The following is a 20,418-nucleotide window of genomic DNA, read 5'->3' as shown; positions in this document are numbered from 1 at the left end:
ATCAAATAGAGTTCTCCATTTAGAGAGGCATTCTGCGGTTTTTCTCCATGGCTAATTACAAGAATTTCCTTTTCATTTCACCTGTATTGCAAAAAAAAAAAAAAAGTATTTTCGTATAAGAGGTGGAGGTGTGACTCATTTTTGGAGGATGTATCCTACCCTCTAAATATCACTTAATCATCTTAAGCATTATTGTGCAAGTAGTTGAATATGCGACTAAGTTTATTAGAACTCGTTCATATACGGCCGATTTCCGACATATGTGCCTATCTTGGCGCTTGGGGTTGCAACTCTTTGGTTTGAATTGAGCCGTACATTCAATTTTGACATGACCGCACTAATCACATGACCAAGATTGAAATAGCAGCAACAAGGTGGTCCACACCACTTGAAGTTATAGGTCATGTGTGTTTTAGCATGGCTTTTATGGTGCGGCCCATCTGAGTTTTGGGTTGCCCAGATTTTTTGGGTTATCCAGTAAACATGAGAGGACGCAACCCATGGGCTGAGTGGCTATCATATACAAATCACGTGTGGACACGGTACACCTTGAATGAACCGTAAGTTATGGTACAGTCGATTGCATTGAATTATTCAAAGGGGAAACCACAAATAAGGTGACCTATTCAAAGGGGAAACCACAAATTAGGCGGACACCGTCATCGGGTGGGCCTTGATAGTTGGAAATGAATTGGCCTGATTTTTTTGGGTGTTCCATTGTCACGGTGGGCCAAGTTGATGCCATGTTGGATGGTACATACACACCACGGTGAACCCACAGAGAAACTGAAGTTTCTTTTTAATGGTTTTTGGAGTTACCTTCCACCATAAAAGGAGCTCGATCCAGTGTGGGGCCCACAGAGATGTGTTCATCCAACCTGTGCATCTGGTGCACCTTTCCGCTATGAACAAATACTAAACATAAGCCCAATCCAACCATCAGTTGGATCCACCACTTGGATCTGTATTAGATATATATGGGGATTTTACATTGTTTTCCATGGTGTGGGGCCAGCTTATGTTGTGTATGACATTCCACCCATGCATCAGTGGGTCGGCACCATGGTGATGAGACACTCTCAGTGTCCTGATGTCACCGGGACTGGTGGCCCACCTGATTATTGAATTAGCGTGATCTTCATGAACAAGTTGGGTGTCATACACACATGACGTCTCCCACAATGGATCCATGCCTCCATGCCACCATTAATCGTACGGTGGTTTTTCAACACCATCTAACCATTCCTTAGTGAGAGAGAGAGAGCACCTCCTTCAACGTTAGACATGTATTTGATAAAAGACAGGAAAAAGAAGATTAGTTTTAAAACGGAGGTAGCATGAGATATAGAATGACAGGCTATTTGACCATGTCTCTAATAACCTCAATACCCATCTCGGTTGGATTTGTGGCCTGCACTTCGTAGTGTACTCCTTCCAGCACTCTCCTCAATCCATCCTTTGAAGTTGCGTACAACATTTTCGCTCTTATCCTTGAAGCTGTTGGCGCCCTCAAGTAACCCAACATCGGCCGTTCAATAAGGGAAAAAAATAAAAACAAAAACAAAAACAAAAACAATAATAATAACATGGAATTTTTTTTTATTTATCAAAATGACCTCAAGGTACGCCCTTTTCAAGAAAATAGTCTCTTTTTATTTCTTTTTTTATTTGGTCTCCTCCCAGTAGGGTTGTACACGAACCGAGTTAGCTTAGTTAGCTTGCTCGACTTGACTCAAAAAAAGCTCGATTCGACTTGGTTCGAAGCTAAGTTTGAGCCGAATCGAGCTGATGTTTTAGCTCAAAAATTTTTTGAACCGAGTTTGAGCTTGCTTGAGCTCAACTCGACTCAGATCGAACCCCAACTCGAATCGAACTCAGATTGAAGTAGTTCGGTGACTCGGTTACTTTGATATTGATGTTGCTCACCAAGTGTTTGATGAAATGATTCAATGAAGTGTCGGCTAGTGGCAAGGAAGGTATGTATATGAAACAAATACCATTTTTTCTTGATTTTGATGTTGCCTATAAGGTGTTTGATGAAATACTTGTAAACAGCTACTATTGTTTTACATACAGTGAGAAAGTGAAAGTGCACGGCATGTGCTTGTGAAAATGCTGTAGACGCTCGATTTTGGCTCGAACTCGGCTCGAACTGGCCCGAGCTGCTGACCGCACAGAGCCAAGCTGGCCAGTCAGGGTCGAGGACCAAGCCGAGCCGAGTTCGAGCTGGGGTCACCCAGTGGCCAAGCCGAGTCGAGATGACGCTAGCTCGACTTAGTTTGACTCGATGTACACCCCTACCTCACAGATTATTTTTTTCTTTCTACGGGACCAAAATGCCCATGCCTTTATGAGCTGCCCCTGTACTTGCTTTTCTTCATGGGAGAAGCCTCGTAGCACAAATTCTAATGCATTTGTTGGTCACCATGTGATGATTGGGTCTACTGGAAGGTAGATCCAATCCATTCATCCTCTTTGTAGTTGACCATTTATTTGGGGATGCAATAACCTTATTTAGATATGAATCTTCATGGCTCATAAGACCCCACAAATGATAACAATGGTCATTCATTGCCAATTGTTTCCTTGTGATGTGGTCCACATGGCAGCGGATGTAGGTCATTCTTCGGATTATTGCATTTCATCAAATTATGACTTCAATAAATAGAATGGATTCAAGACGTACCCCACGGAGGGCCAAAGAGACGTCGTTCAAAGACCCTTTAGGTAAGGTCGAGGACCCCATCATTGTTTTGTTGGGACTCTTTTTCTTCCTTTTTGAACATGTCTTTTGTGGGACCCACAACCATCATCTTACTACATTTTCTGGCATATGGTCACCACCATCAGCTTCTCTGGCATACAGGCATTGGTAACTTCTCTGGCCCTAAAAATGAGTATTGTTTTTGCTTCGATGACCACATTCTTTAAAAATGAAAGACATTGATTTGTGGAAGACATTTTGAATGAATTTATTATTATTATTATTATTTTGTGGAATAGCATTTTCTTAGAGATGGAAGCCACTTTTGGTTGTGGATAGAGAGGGATAGTCATGGTTGTTGTCGTGGGGAGAAGTGATTGTCATGAGGAGAAATGATTGTCAGAAGGGATTTAAGGTGAAGAGGGATGGTTGTGGTTGTCATGTAGAGGACAATAAAGTATATAGAATCCAAATTTTGTAACGAATTGCCTTGGTTGAATAGTGATGTTAACCTTTACCCTTAACACATGTCAACCAAAGTCGAGGTTATCATGTGTTAAGGGTTGGAGTCATCATGTATTAGGGGTCTAGGTCGTGGTTATCATTTGTTAAGGGTGATGTAGGATGTGGATCAAGCATGTTCCTAACACAAATGGACCGGAAGAAGCCCAAAGAAAAATCAACTAAATTAAGCATAGTTCAATTGATCAAGGTCAATTTAGTTGACCGATTGATTAATTGATCGGGTCGACAGATCGAAAATCACATAATTTTTTAATTTTAGTATTTGGATGTTTTCAGGCATTCTGATTGATCGATTGACCGATCAACGGTCCAATTGATGGATGGTAGAAACTTGCACATTTTTTAAAATTATTTCTTTATTTGTGTAAGTATCTTCTAATTGCATATTAGGGTTTTTTTTTTTTTTTTTTTGGGGGGTTTATTTAAACATGCAAACTTGTTTATTTTAGGAATCTATCAATAAAATTCTCAAAGAAAAAATTGTTATTTCTCTTGTGAGCTTTAAGAATGCAAACATCGCTCTGATACCAAACTGATGTAGGTCCATTCCTCCATACACACATGACTTGTCTCACAATAGGTCCATGCCTCCATGCCACCATGTTGCCATCACGCCCTTCCCTACATCAGTTTGGTATCGAAGCAAGATTTTTCCTCGGATTGATGGCTTTTAACGATGGATTAGGCAATAATCCCATAGATGGTGCTGAAAAGAATTATCCTTTAACAGCGAGGCTTTCAAGGTGGCATAAAGGGGGAGTCAGTAAGTCATGTGAGGGTTGTAGGTTGCTCTCGACCACATGATGGAGGCCTTAGGGCAACTCCATGTTCATGGCAATGATCTGCCTCGAGTAGGCACTGGAATTCACAATCATGCTGATCATGGGGCAATGCTGGCAGTGAATCATAGAGTCCCGCTTAAGGATGTGAGATCCAGTGATGAGGAGATCGGTGACATGATCCTTGAACACCTTAAATGCGGAGGTAATTGGGTAGATTGGTCAGATCGAGAATTGCACATCGAGGACTTTCTCGATTTCATGCTTGAAGTTGAGCGCTTCTTCGACTACATAGACATCCTTGAAGAGAAGAAAGTTAAACTTGTGGCTTACAAGTTAAAGTGTGGAGCTTTGGCTTGGTGGGAACAGCTTTAACTCACCCGAACGAGACAAATGAAGGTGCCAATCGCACGTGGTAGCAGATGAAACAGTTGATGCACATATGATTCCTTCCCAGTGATCTTCGAGATGGAGTAGAAGAAGAGATGAGATTCTCGAACAAGGAAAATGATCTATTTACTTTAAAAGAATTGAATAGTGAGTCGTATGAGGTGAAAATCTCATGTATGGTTTTGTAGAGTGACAGTAAGGGTGACTTATCTGTCAACTTTTTCACTATCACCCCCAAAAAAACAAACTCAGCCTTACGTAAAGTTACCAGAGTACGATTAACCTCTAGATTTGAAATCACTGCTTATATTTCTGGCATTGGCCATAATTCACAAGAACATTCTGTAGTCTTAGTAAGAGGATGAAGGGTCAAGGATTTACTCCGTGTGAGATATCACATTGTTCGAGGAACCCTAGATGTTGTCGGAGTAAAGGATCGTCAACAAGGGTATTCTAGTGCATTGTAGATTCTTATCAAAGAATTGTATCGTTTGCTGATGTCATGTGAATCGCTAGAAATTAACATGTGAAGTGTATGGCTAACCCAATTAACAACGTGTTGTAAGGGGACTGGAGTTCCAACAATACAAAATTTTCAACAGGGTAGCCGATCGGTGAGAGATTATGTGGTGGAATTCTACCATTTGGCAGCTCAAAATGATTTAATTGAGACTGAATCACAGAAAGTTGCTCGATTCAACGGTAGTTTGCATATTGCGATTTAGGATCAGGTTCAGATGCAACCTATTTGGATGATGAACGAAGCGATCAAACTGAGCACCTGAGAGGGGACGCAGCATGAACAATCCAACACATGGGCCTATCCTGCTAATAGGGTAGCCACTACAAGTACCTAGTAGGGAGAACAACAAGCTAATGAAAACAACATGTTGGGGGGATAAGCGAGACTCCAAAGAGCAATGACCACTACTACAAGTCCAAGCAGGATTCTGAACCCCTATGATCAGCCAATGCCAGACCATTGTTACTGATGTGGCCAACTGGTTCACCTATCAAATGCGTGTCGTTAGCAGTAAGTGTCTAACCTAGCTATTAATAATGGAAGCAATGGAAATACAGAAGAAGACCTAGAGGTTGATGAAGTAAAATGTGTTGTGAATGATGAAGTGAACAAACCAGATTGGCAAAATCATAGTGAATCTCTAGTAGTGAGAAGACTATTATACATGTTAAAGGAGGTACACCCACAATGACATAATATCTTTTGAAGAAGGTGTTTAGTGAATCTGTCTATGATGTGATCATGGACAGTGGGAGCAGTGAGAATATCCTCTCTGAAATCATGGTGAAGAAGTTGCAAATGAAAATGAAAAAACATTCCTCAAACACAATTGGCTGGATTAAGAAGGTCAGCAAGATGAAGGTAATTGAACAATGTACTATCTCTTTCTCAATTGATAAACATTATAAGGACCAAGTAGTATGTGACGTAGTTGACATGGATGCATGTCATATGTTACTCGGTCAACCGTAGCAATCAGATCATGATACCACTCATAGAGGACTATAATGTATACATTTTCATAAATGATGATCGAAAAATCATACTCACCCATATGGACCCGGATAAGCAACCTGAAGCTTTTAAAGTGGACGGCGCTCTCTCCAAGCCATACGGGACTTTGTGGAGGAGTCCAAGGAGATGGAAAAATTTTATGCATTGGTTGTGAATGGTGAAGAGGTAGAGCCTATGATTATTCCTGAGAAGCTGAAACAGTTGTTGCAAGAATTTAAGATAATCTGTCTTGATAAACTTTCCAATGGGTTGCCTCCCATGAGGGATATATAACACCATATAGACCTTATCTTAGGGGCTAACTTACTCAATTGGCCTCATTATTAAATGAGCCCGAAAGAGTGCAATATTTTTGCAAGGACAAGTGGAGGAATTAATCTGTAAGGGTTTAATGCAAGAAAGTATGAGCCCATATGTCGTACTAGCACTATTGACACCTAAGAAGGATGGGCGTTAGTGTAAATATATTGACAACCAAGCAATAAATAAGATAACTGCAAGGTATAAATTTTTTATACTATAGTTGGACGATATGTTGGACATGCTAGAGGGGACAAAATTGTTTTCTAAACCGGATTTGAGAAGCAGTTACCATCAAATCCGTATTCAGTTGGGTGATGAGTAGGAGACAACATTTTAGACCGAGGATTTATTTATTATGAATGATTGGTCAGCTCCTTTAAACTCTTGAATGTGCCTGGTATGTTTATGAGGGTGATGAACCAGGTTTTGAAACCATTCATTGGATAATTCATAGTGGTTTATTTCGATGATTTCTTGATATACAGTCAGAGCGAGGCAAACTATATGGGGCATCTCAAACTAGTGCTTCAAGTGCTCATAGAGAACAAGTTGTACCTCAATCTGAAGAAGTGCAACTTCTTGATAGGGAGCCTCTTATTTTTGGGCTTTGTCGTGATGTCCATGGGCATCTGTGTGGATGAAGAGAATATGAAAGCTATCATAGAATGGCCGGTTCAAACGAACATTCATGAAGTGTGAAGTTTTCATGGGTTGACGACATTCTAACATTGGTTCAGGAGGAACTTTAATACCATCGTGGCACTGACCACCGACTGCATGAAGAAGAGAAATTTTTAGTGGACTGACAAGGCTGACAGAATTTTTGTTGAAATTAAGTAGAGGTTGTCCACTACTTTAGTTCTTGTACTTGATAGCTTTGACAAATTGTTTGAAGTTAAATGTGATGCTTCGTATGTTAGCATTGGGGGTGTGCTGTCTCAAGAGGGTAGATTGGTAGCCTTCTACAATGAGAAAGTTAGTGACGCTCCTAAGAAATGGTCGACATATGAGTTAGAATTATAAACAGTAGTTCAGGCATTACGACATTGGATGCATTATTTGATTCAACGAGAATTTATTCTATATGGACCACTAGACCCTTAAGTTTATTAACAGCTAGGCTAATGTTAACCGTATTGATGCTAGGTGGATTTCTTTCTTGTAGGAATTCACATTCATGCTGAACTATATGGCCGAGTTGCATAACAAGGTGGCTGATACGCTTAGTCGACTTGCAGCGAGGTTATCGGGTTCAAATAACTTGAGGGCCTATATATCGATGATGATGACTTCAAGGACACGTGGATTAGATGTTAGGAGGGTCAGTCCAGTGACCTCCATATTCAGGATGGTTTCCTTTTCAATGGAGTTTGTTGCAAGACATGCCATTCACAAGTTACATGGAGGTGGCCTCGATGGTCACTTAGGGTGAGACAAGACAACAACTCTCTTGGAGGAGCGGTACTATTGGTCACAGCTGAAATAGAATGTTGGAAAGGTTGTGTAGCAATGCCATATGTGTCAAGCATCTAAGCAATGGTAACAGAATACGAGTCAATACACTCTATCACCGGTACCCGATGACCCTTGGGAGGATTTGTCCATGGACTTTGTGCTAGGTCTTCTGCGGACCCAGCATGGAATGGACTCAGTGTTTGTTATGGTCGACAGATTCTCCAAGATAGCTCATTTCATACCATACAAGAAGACTCCCGATGTTACACATGTCGTAAATTTATTCCTCCGAGATGTCGTACGACTACATGGTGTCCCAAAATCTATCACCGCAAATCATGACGCTAAGTTCCTTAGTCACTTTTGAAGGAATGTATGGATGTGATTCGACATCAAGCTACAGTTCAACAATGCATATCATTTGCAGACAAATGGGTATATTTACACGGTGAATCGTACACTCGAAAATCTTATACAATGCATCTTGGGTGATAAGCCCAAGCAATGGGATTTTTCCTCTTCTCAGGTGAAATTTGTGTTCAATAATATGCAAATTCGTTCCACCAGAAAGGCTCTATTTGAAGTTGTGTACGAACGAGTACTTAAGCATACCCTTGATTTGGTTCCATTACCCAAGCTTCTAGGCATCAGCATTGTTATAGAACATATAGCGAACCGAATCATAAATGTACAGGCTAATGCTCAGGCCAAGTAACAAGCATCCAACGACAAATACAAGGAAATGACTGACACACATTAACACCTAAAGGTGTTTAACGTGGGCGATAATATCATGGTTCATCTATGGAATGAGAAATTTTCAACCGAGACATACAACAAGCTGAAGAATAAGAAGATCAGGCTGGTACTTATACTCCTTAAGATCAATGATAACACCCATGTCATTGATCTTCCTAAAGACATGGAGATCTTATGTACGCTCAATGTAACGGACCTATACAAGTATCATGAACTGGAACAGGAGGAAAACTCTGGGACGAGTATTTTTTTTTTTTCAAGTGGAAGGGGTCTGATGTAGGATGTGGATCAAGCACATTCCTAACTCAAACTGATACAGGGAAGGGTATGATGAGGATGATCACCTTCTTCCTTGAGTGATAACACCTTAAATCCACAAGGCCCTCTTGAATCCACGAGACAAATAAAATAGTTTTTTCTTTAAGAATTTTATTGATAGCCTCCTAAAATAATTGAGTTTGCATGCTTAAATAACCCTAAATAAATCCTAAGACGCAATTAGACGAGACCTAAGCAAATAAGGAAACAAAATATGAAAAACGCGTAGGTTGCCGCCATCCTTCGATTGGACCGTCGATTGAGTCGACTGATCGATCGTCTAATGTAGGAGGTGGATCAAGCACGTTTCTACACAAATGGACTGAAAAATTCGTAAAGGAAAATCAATAAAATTCAACATAGTTCGATCGATTGAGGTCAATTGAGTCTACTGATTGATTGGCTGATCGGGTTGACGGATTGAAACGCACATAATTTTTTAGTTCTAGTCTCTTGATGTTTTTGGGCCATTCCTATCGATCAATCAACCGATCGACAGTCCGATCAGCGTATAGTAAAGCCTTATGCATTTTTCATAATTTGTTTCCTTATTTGTTTAGGTCTCTTTTAATTATGTCTTAGTGTTTATTTAGGGTTATTTAAGCATGCAAACTTATTTTAGGAGGCTATCAATAAAATTCTCAAAGGAAAAACTATTTTATTTCTCTTATAGATTTAAAAGGGCCCTGTGGATTCAAGGTGTTATCGCTCAAGGAAAATGATAATCGTCCACATCATGCCCTTCCTTATGTCAAAGGGTTTGGGTTGTCATGTGTTAAGGTTCAAGGTTGTCATGTGTTAAGGGTTTGGGTTGTCATGTGTTAAGGGTCGAGGTTGTCATGTGTTAAATGTCTGGGCCGTGATTGTCATGTGTTATGAGTCGAGATTACCATGTGTTAAGAGCCTAAGTCGTGGTTGTCATGTGTTAAGGGTCAAAGTTGTCATATGTTAAGGGTCTAGATTGTTATGTGTTAAGGGTTGTGGGCCTACCGTGGGGTAAGTATTGAATCCACTCCATCCATTGGATTCATAATTTAACTTAAGGCCATGGGCCAAAGAATAATCCACATCTATAATAAGGTGAGCCACACCATAAGGAAATGGTGAGGAGTGAATGGTTACTGTTATCCACTGCTGTGGACAGAGAGCTTGTATCCTATTGAAATTTAAGTCTTCCCTCTGAAATGATGGGTCATGAAGAAAATTAACATACTGTATATGACTTCAAGTAGGCCTAATTAGGGGTGCACATCGAACCGGTAGAACCGTGGAACCGGACCGAAACTGACCAAACGATCCGATTTGGTCTGGTTCCAGAGTGCAACGGTTCCGGTTCTGGTTCCAAAAATTAAAGAACCATTTAGTTCGGTTCGGTTCGGGTTTTGGAGTATGTAGAACCGAACCGATCCGTGATCCGAACCGTGGATCCGAACTGTGAATATGAATTGTGGATTCGATCTGTGGAACCAAACTTGGAACCGTGAGTTTACAATATATTTTAGTTGTATATTTGACTCATGATTTATGGTTCATAATGCACCCTTTGCTTGTTTTCATAAATGTATTTTTTTTATACCATATACAATATCTAAATCATTCATCAAGTGGATCATAACACGAATGGACAATGGCTAAATTATAAAATAGAACATGCAATTGGGCTGGATTATAAAAAGCCCAGAACCGTGGAACCGATCTGGAACCGAACCAGTTTTCACAGTCCAATTCCTGTTCGGTTCTAGGGTACTAACGGTCCGGTTCCGATTCTGAAAATCTTGGAACCGTAAGGAACGGTTCGGTTTTGGTTTCACCCCATAACTGGACCAAACCGAACCGTGTGCACCCCTAGGCCTAATCATACATAATGTCACATTATGCATTGTAATCAGGGCTAAAAAGTTTCTCGCATAAGTAGTGAGGAAAGTCATGAAGAGAAGAAGGACATTTTAATAATAAAAAAATAAATTTAAAAGGTATCAACAGGTCAAAAGAAAAGGAAATAGGAAGGGAGGACATTCTTTAAGAGAATGAACATACGTTAGAGTCATTTTAGTAAAAATACTCTCTCATTTATATGAAATAAATATGATCGTATCAGATGTGTATGCAAGAGACTATTGGTGCATGCCTAGTTGATTGACTGGCTAAACTGCTGACTTGGCGAGGGATGCGGATTGGGTACTACCCCCACCTGTCCTGAGCTCGTAAAAGGCTGGGCTCTAAGGGGTTCACCGTGATGAATGTGTTTATCCACACCGCTCATCTATTTTTCATATCATTTGAAGGTATGAGCTCAAATATATGCACAATGGGGATTAAACACCCACTATAAAAAACTTCTTGAGAGTCATGAAAGTTTTGGATCAAGATGATATTTGTGTTTTCGCTTCATCCATGTCTATGTGGTCTTATGAACATGTTAGATTAAAAATAAAAATCACGGTAGCCCTGCAAAGGTTTCAACGGTGAAAATCATTATCACTGCCGCTTCCTGTGCTGTGGTTTACTTGGGGCGTGGATCTACCTCATTTTGTTTCTATACCCTGAAATACTATGTAAAACTAGCTGAACGGTGTAGATAAATCCATACATCGCAGTGGGCGCCTCTCCGAGTCCCTCCCTGTGCCTAAGACAGGCGGTAGGTAGTACCAATCCGGGTCACGAGGTGAGGGCCCATACTACAAAAAAATAAAAAATAAAAATGACAGTAATCAAAACTTGGATGACTCAAATGCGTATCTACCAGCTTGGATAAATCAAATGCGCATCTTCCAGCTCATTAAACGAGGTCACACTCTCTACCAGCTCACCTAACCAGCCAGAGACCCGGATGGATCACACTCTCTACCAAATGACAGGGCCTATTTGGCTTATAATGATAAAGTGGGAAAAGGAAACAGCTTACGTGTACAACCAGTTACAAGGAGCCCGTGTAACACAAAGTTATGTGAATCACACTGCCATGTCCGTATCACAATTTCTCCTGCTTATGTTATGTGATCCAAAACTGAGGTAGGCTAAAAATTTATTTAGGCCAAACTACACCAAACAACATGGATTGAATGCTTAGGGTCCAAAGAATTTTTGGATCTGTTTAAGTAAAACCCTTAACCTTAGTATCCATTTCGCTCCGTCGGGTCCCACGGTCCTACCGTTCGAATTTCCGGCGACCTACGACCTATGGATTGCGTTTACGATGACCCTTAAGTTCCATCATATAAATCCGACCCAGATCGACCCGAAACTAGTGCTTTAGCGACTGCATCGTCGTCGCGATTCCAACGCCACATCTCGTGTGGCAATCCGAGTTGTATATCATAAAATGTGGGTCGTGCTTGTTTTAGGCTGTAGATCTCGATTTGTGGGACCCACCTAAGGTTGCACAAATCCATAGGCATGCTTGCATCACTCTAGGGTCATTATTAGACTAGCTAGGTCCCTAGCTAGCAAGTCATCATTGGTTTTCTTACCAAGGTAGCCTCCTTTTTGTCTCTCCCATGCAAAAAAAAAAGAAAAAGAAAAAGAAAAAAAAAAAAAAAAACTCCTTTTGCTCTAATCAAAATCTGAAACTTAGACTTTCTCCTCTTCTCTAGAGAGAGAGGTCATCATTTCCCCCTCTTTTCTAGCAAGGCAATCATGGGTTTTGGTAAAAACCCCTCCCACTTGCAATTTCATCTCTCTCTCTCTCTCTCTCTCTCTCTCTCTCTCTCTCTCTCCCTAGCAAGCTTGGATGTCCCACCTCTTGCCCATTCTCCAGCCCTCCCTCCACCCTATAACCCTATAATTCAGCCCTTAGCTAAAGATCTTAGCCTTTGAACCTTCTTCCTAGGTGCTTGGAGGACCTCTTGGTAGTGGTAGCTTGGAAATCTATTAGGTGGGTGCTTTGTATTTAGGAACTTAGATTTGTATTTCCTTTTGTCATTTTTTTCTTTTTCATCTCATGTTTTGAAGCATGGGGGGCCCACCAAATGATGGTGGAGGCCCCATGTCTTATTGTGTGTGGCCATTTGCCCATCCTATCTTGCATGCATAGCCCATGGGTGGGGCCATTCTCCATGAACCCCGCCATGGTCTTTTCTCTTAGTTAGAAGGATCCTTGGGTCATTTAGACCATTGATCCTTAGTGGAGATGGCATCTCCACCATTGGATCTTGATTAGAAAGATGAATGCGTGTGTAGATCATTGTACCTTCATCAATATTAGTGGAGGTGTGGTTTGTGATGAGGGGAAGGGCCTCAATGTGGCGGAGCCCCTTCCCTTGTGGCCGATTCTTTTTTTTTCCTTCTTTTGATTATCTCTTATTCTCTGATGTGTGTGGCCCACCTTGTGGCCTGGAAGCATCCAGACCATCCAAAGAGAGCAGACGCCTATGGTTGTCCACTCTATGGATGTTGATGACCTGTTTCCCCTTTTATGGGCAGAAGCAATGGATTTTTATGTGAGGAACATGTCTAGATATTTTTGTGGCCCTCTGAGGTGGACCATAACACTAATTTCATGGGGTGATTTTCCCTTATTTTGGTTCTCATGCTTAGTTTACTTCATGTATATCCTGCTGTCTAGAAATTTTTTGAACAATTTCTAGATGGTTTTAGGTCATATCTGTGGACTGTTTGAGGATTGTTTCTACCCCTTTGATATACTTTTCCTGGAGGTGTGGACCCCACCTAGATGTGTACTAAATTTCACACCTATCTGACCTTGTTTGAGGACCCAAAGGTGTGGCTCAAGTGGGCTGGACAGTCCAGATTTTTTTGGACTATCCAGCAACATTACAGTTTGGAAAACCATAAATATAAAATAGTTTTTGAAATGGTGGGCCACTTTTGTGAACTCCACCTTGAAGTACACTTGTATGGGGAGGTTAGAAATATCTTTCCTCAATTTTTGGAGGACTTAGGCCCACCCTTTTGAGGTGCTCAAAACAGAGACATCAGTATTTTATTTTTCTATTGTATCTTTTTAGATCATGCTGTTCATGGTTGTTTACCTAGGCTTTTGTGTGGTGGTGGCCTTCCTATTCACCTGATTTGTGGCCCACCTTATAGCGGACAACCCCATGTGCTATGGGCCACATATCTGATTAGACTTTGGGGTGTTTAGGGGCTGGGATAACAACACCTTGCTGGACATCCAGTAATGGGTTGGCCATTCGCCCCACCTCAGGCCCACATTCATGTATGTTTTTATCTTAATCATCTATCCCTTATGTGGCCCACTTAGTAGGGGACCAGTCCCAGGTGGGACATCCCAAAGTGGGCCCCACCTGGACTTTGGAAGGGGCTAGTCGTCCCACCCTTGGGACACCTAAGGGGTGGGCTGGTCGTCCCACCCTAGTGGCCCACTTGATGTACGTGTTTTATTCATTGGCCATCCTCCCTAGGGTGGCCTACTTTTATGTGGACCACTCCCTGGAGGGATACCCACCATTGGACCCACCTTGTTGTATGTTGTCCAGGCCGTCCAGGCTCTTAGGATGCCCAGGCCCTTGGGACGCCCAGGCCCACCTGGACGTCCAGCGTTCTTGGGCTGCTACTGGAGTTGCAATTCAGCAGCAGGCCCACCTCCTTTTGTGTATTGTATTCATACCCTCCATTTGTTGGGGCCCACTATGATGACTAAGAGACACTATCAGATTTATTTTTCCCCAAAATTTATATCTGCTAGACCTCAACAAGCCCAGGAAGCTGGGTGGGCTGAAAATCCAGCAATGTATTAAGTGGTGTATGTCACTTGTTGTGGAACATTTTAAGGATGTGTGGCCCACTAAATGAAGTGTTGAGTACACACACAAATCAACCTTTTTTTTAGGTATATTTTGGGCTTAATTAATGCTTTGTAAGGCCCATCCTATGTTGTATATTGTGGACCATGTATGAACAAGATTTTTATGGTCCTATAGGCCCAGATGGGCTGGAGATCCTCCATTTGAGCCCAGTATTGTGCAAGGGCTGACCTTATCATATTATAGGCCCAATGAGGTATCTATGAGCCCAACTTGAGCAAATGAACCTTGAATGCCCACTCTTAAACCCCTAGTATGGGCTGACTTGTAAGGCCCACTTTATAACTTGTTGGTTAGGCCTTGCCAAGTCATGGGCTAATGTTGTGAGGCCCACATAAATAATTTAGGCCTTGGCTTTGTATCCTTAGGCTTATGGGCTGCCCATTTGATCCATGGATCTAGTGGTATATGAGGGTTCGGCCATAAATGCTCCATTTGGCCCGTAATGATATGTAATTGGGCCATGTTATGCCCTTATTGAGTCCATGCTATTCATGAGGACCTTAGGCCATTCTCTTGGGGCCCATTATGTGTTGTAATGTGGGTGTATGGCTGCCCATTTTGTTTTCACAATGTTATTCGGGCCTTGGGCCTTGGTTTAGTTAGCTATCTTGATTGGGATGCTCTTTTGGGGATAATGGTGGTTAAATGTTCCCATTGTGGACCCCTCTAGGCCCATTAGTGGTTAAATGTCCACCTTAAGCCTATTTGTTAGGTCCATTCTCATCCTTTGGTGGTTGGATGTCCACCTTAGACCTTGTTTGGACCCGTTCCTATCCCTTAGGCCATAGAATGGCTTGCTTAGACCTTGTGGGCTTCCCCAAACCATTGGGCCCCCCACTAGTAATATGTATCTTTCCTTTGAGGATTTTGTCTAAGTACCTAGACTTAACCTTAGTAAGAGGAGAGTACAACATCGTCTCATGTCACATGTAGTTACCTTTCATGATTCATCCATGTGAATCATATGTGTGCTTGGAGTATGGATTGACTGATCATGACTTATGCCGTTGGGTAGATTGTTTATGGGACTCCCAAAGATATGGAGTTGCCCTATATGAGCGTTGTATGCGCAGGACTGATGTATGGTTGACTGGCATGTTTTCATGCATCCTGCATTCTCGTATGGCATAGATGATTCGCCCTAGCTTCATCAGGGCCGTAGTCTCCACAGGGTAATGTGGACGGTTAGATTTGGACACCGGAAATATTATCTTGAGCACTGTGGCAACTTATAATGTCCCTGGGTGAAAGCCCCAAAACCTTCATTGTCACGCCCCAAACTCGGAAATCGGGCTCACAAAATTTTCGATCGCCGAATCCGGTGCTGACAGCCTCCGTAGTACCCCATTCTCGGCTCCCAGCGCACATGCGCCAGATTCCGATCCTGGGATCCTACAAGGAGGATTTTCAGTATGATTTTTTTTTTATATGGAGCATAACCACAAGTATACCCAAATCATAAAGGCAACATCATCATCACATATCCACTAATATAATCATTTGGATACAATGCTAAAAGGGAAATACATGTATCGAAATCAAAGCTCCAGAGGATAGCTACACGCTCTAAGCTCAACGCTGCTGCAACCTAACGCCACCTGCATGCATCTATCGTGCATAAGCTTACAAAAGCTTAGAGGGTGGTAAAAGTGTGTGCACAAGATAAGTGTCAAGTATACCATAAGGCCCATAAATCATACATCATTGGAATAAGTGAAAAGACTGACAAGATCATGAATCATACGATATCAGAGTAAGCGAAAATATACTGGTAAGTTCATGAGTACTATCAGCCGTACGAAAGCTATGCAATGCAAAACATAACAAGACAATAATAGATGCTGATGATGCAATGCAATATGCAAATCCTGACGAGTCATGAATACCATCAACCTCATCTAGGCCATATAAGTGCAAAAACATAGTAACCCAAAATGCTAAGTACTGCAGATGCAATGTAATATGCGGTGCGAATGAAATGAACATGCTGGAATGTGAAGTCGGGATGATAGTATGTAGTATCACAGGCTACGGAGTCCACCACAAGGTACTTCTATCCAAACCAGTCCCATACTTAAATTTGGATAGTCCGATTCAATGTGGTAAACTCCTGATCTCATGCTAGTCGTGCGCCCAACCGAAATCCTGGTCATGCGAAGATACACGTAACAAATAGTTACACACCACCAGCCCGAGTGGATAATGAATGAATGAATGAATGAATATGCAATTCCTGCTCAATTAGTCCACATATCAGTACGGTTGCTCTCTGGGAAAATCACCAGGGTCTATTACACTCCACACCGACTGCCTCCTCCCTAGCTGCATAGCCCAGTGAGTAGAAGAGACCTCACTATCCGCCTAGCCAGCACTCTGCCAATTGTAATGACCCGAAAAATTTTGTGCCAAGACCCGAGTACTACCTCTATTCTTTCCTTAGTAGCTTTTTGGGGTGATTAGCGCTATACTCGATTGCTTGTGAAATTTGCATCAATCACTTTAAATTGGATCTACATGGAGTCAAAACCTGTAGAATGGTTAGCGCTATGTTACTCTGAAATCTGGGATTCATCGCTAAATGTAGTTGTTCTTGGGAATTTTTAGAAGTTCTGGATCGGACCTGGACCGCTCATCGTAAGTCCGATAGCGATGATCTTAGGCTGTTGTGGTCACCATGTTGGACTTGGTCTTCACCTCAAAAATCAAGTCCATGTGATGTTCTGGGTCGATTTGATTGAGTCCGGAGTGAAGAGTGTGAGAACGGTTGGAAATTTATTAAGCTTTTATGAAATCTAAGTCGTGTCGCTTGCGCGACGATTTTAAGCAATCTGACCGTTGGATTCTGACCCAATTTCACCCTCTGATCAGGGAAGGTGGCCCAGGCATGTCCTTGTGCTTGTGGACCTGATCGAGTTTCGGTGACCGTTGAATTGAGTGTGGTCCGCCATGGCTGATCTGAAGATCCGATCGGTACAAAAACTCAGCTTGACCTAGATCCATGGTCAGTAAGCTTAAGTCCGACCTTTCGTGGTAATAGGCCTACCAGAAGTGCTTCGTTGGATCGTGAGAGGTCGGTTTTGGTTATACCCTAAGTATACCTTGGCCCTGGGGTTAATTTCATCAATGTTAGGCCTATTTATAGACCTTAAAACCCTAGCTCTCTTTTTCATACGAATTTCCTAACCCTAGCTAAGAAAGAGAGAGGAAAAGAGAGAGAAAGTGAGAGAGAAGTTGGTGAATCATCTTAGATTCTTTCCTGTTCTTCTTCATCCTTAAACCTTCACTTTTGAATCGTTATTCCGGCGATTCTGAGTTCATCTTTGGGTAAGTTAACCTAACCCTAATCTGGTTTAGAGCTTAGAATAGTCTATGTTGTTGTAGCTCATTCCTATTCTTACTTTAGGTTATCTTGTCGTCGTTGACGAAGACAAATCGTCTGAAATCAGTTCGGTGTTCTTTTCTAGATTAAGGTGCAGACTTTAATCGTATAGGTTATGGTTTTCAAGGCTTTTAATGCCAGTGAATGGTTTATTCTTGTTATGGATGAGATTTCACATGCCAAATGATATGTTTATTTTGTGTTCCTGATATGCATGTGTTATATTGAGATTTGAGTATTCTATGTGTATGTATAAAGTACCGTATGTGTATAAAATATGAACCTGTGTTTGCCATGATTATTTGTCGTGTACTTATGCTAATGGTATGTGCGACAACTCCTTGGTAAAAGGAATTGTCCAAATGTGTGTATTTCAACATACGTCATGTATGTTGTATTGTGTATTCTAAGTGTTTGTAGAAATGTCTGAATGATCTAAAGTGTGATATATCAACCTAGTATGGGCGTTGAGAAGCGATTCTCAACTCTCCCACTAGTGTGTATGATTTCCTTCATGCAAGTCTCATTCCTTGTTGTTTAAGTTCAAGCATTACTTATGCTTACATTCATGTTAAGTTGATATTCTTCAAGTACTCATATGCTACATGGTTGAAGTTGTTCCATTATTGTTCTACATTCAATACGAATATCTGTTGTAGTGTAATGTGTTTGGGACTATGAATAGTCCAGGAAATCGGTAATCGGCCTTAAGTTCGTGGCTGAGATTGCTTTCGCCACGAAGGACGTGATTAGACGAACCCGAGTTGTATTAGAGTTGTCGGCAGTGGTTTGGCCACGCGAAATGTTTGCGCACTCTATGTCGTCCAACTCAACGTGCGCTCGTGCTAGTCAAGTTCATCAAGTAACCCGATTGTCCGATGTATGTTCACCATGTATGGACGCTACTGTTTGAATCTAGGGTACCAAACTCACCGATGAAATCTTGTTAACCACGGTACCTTGATCCGCTAAGACTCATGAGCCGGACATGGTGGTATGGGACACCGTGGTCGAGCTGTCGGCCTACGCTGGGGTGACGAGCATCCCCGTAGTGACCAGTGAGCAACCAAACTCGTGAGCCGATTATGGTGGTATGGGACACTATATTCATGCTATCGGCCTACATTGATTGGTGATGAGCCCTTTGTAGTTACCTCGAGCATACCTGGATACCGCATTGAGGTGACGAGCGTTAGTGTAGTAACGATGGTATGATAGGCATGCATTGATTGGTGACGAGCCCTTTGCAACGACCTGAAACCATGTGATCGTATGAGATGCCTAGGACTGACGACCCTAGTATGGATCACTGTTTGGATGGTGATATGAAGAAGGTACCTTAGCTTCCCAATCCTGCTGCATGAAAAAGACTAATAACAACTTCGTAATCATGTTCATGCACCGCATTTGCATGTACTTTGTAGATGTGGCGCACTTTGAGGTGATGTTATGCGTAACGTAAGATGAAGACGCTGAGGGTGTACGCACGAGGGCACGTATCATTCTTCATACATCCTTGCATTAACAAGAGTACTTAGGTCATGTTTAATTGTTCTGCTTTATCATTACTGCTTGATTGAACTGATAACATGTTAACCTTTGCTTTATTGTTTCACTGAGTTGATCACTCACTCCCACGTTCTGGGGCGGTGTTAAACACCCACCAGACTCTGTCTTAGCTGCAGATGTTGATGAGACCTCTGAGGCAGAGCGGGAGATCGAGGATGATGAGGCTGCTTTCTCTTTTATGCAGTTTTCAGACGGGTTCTAGTGAGCCTTGTTCTGATGCGAGGGATGCTGGGATTTCTTTTGGGAATTAAATGATGTAATTTGATACTTATAATTTTGATAGCAACACTTACATTATGACCTGGTATGTGTATGTATTTCAGGGATTCACACATGTACACACATATATTTCTTTAAGTCTTTCGCTTGCTTTCTTCACTTATCCCTGAATTATATCTGCACTTTGGCTTAATCTATTCTATGTTTTATGCACTAATACAGACAACATACATCCATCACTAAATATGTTGCATAAGTGATGTTTTGGAACTCGGGAGCTGAGTTATACTCAACCCCGAATTTCAGGGCGTTACACCAATACCTACTCGGCTCGTCGATAGCGGACCCATTTATGAGCTGGTTATACTCAGCCTAGCTTATAGCCCCCTCACTCGGGCGGATAAGGCCACACCCTCTTCCAACCGACCACGAGACAGTGGGAGACACAGCCTCATGGTATAGGCACCGACGCTCATATTCCACTCGGTTTAGACATTGGAGCATCTCCTGGTACCAAGGAGGTTATGGAATTTTCACCCAAGGACATCATACGTGCCCACAGTGCTAGAACCAAGCATTTCTGATGTCCCATCTGGCCATCCATGATGTGTCTGTGGAGGCCACGACCTTGATGTCGCTAGGGCGTACAATGATCAAGTCACATATATGCGAGATGCATGAGTCATATTATC

At 41.9% G+C, this 20,418-nt stretch overlaps 1 protein-coding gene across 1 annotated transcript in view; it reads right to left on the bottom strand.

The window, feature by feature from the left end:
- Positions 1-1,301: 1,301 nt before the first annotated feature.
- The window catches only part of LOC131237233 (actin-depolymerizing factor 5-like), a 35,568-nt gene continuing 16,451 nt past the window's right edge, over positions 1,302-20,418 (bottom strand). The window contains exon 4 of the mRNA XM_058234915.1: positions 1,302-1,508. Coding sequence (XP_058090898.1) covers positions 1,358-1,508 — 151 coding nt within the window. The 3' untranslated portion in view covers positions 1,302-1,357. The remainder of the gene's footprint in view (positions 1,509-20,418) is intronic.

This window comes from Magnolia sinica, chromosome 2, assembly GCF_029962835.1.
Source record: "Magnolia sinica isolate HGM2019 chromosome 2, MsV1, whole genome shotgun sequence".
In the NCBI taxonomy this organism is placed as follows: domain Eukaryota; kingdom Viridiplantae; phylum Streptophyta; class Magnoliopsida; order Magnoliales; family Magnoliaceae; genus Magnolia; species Magnolia sinica.
This window is presented reverse-complemented; position numbering and strand designations above follow the sequence as displayed.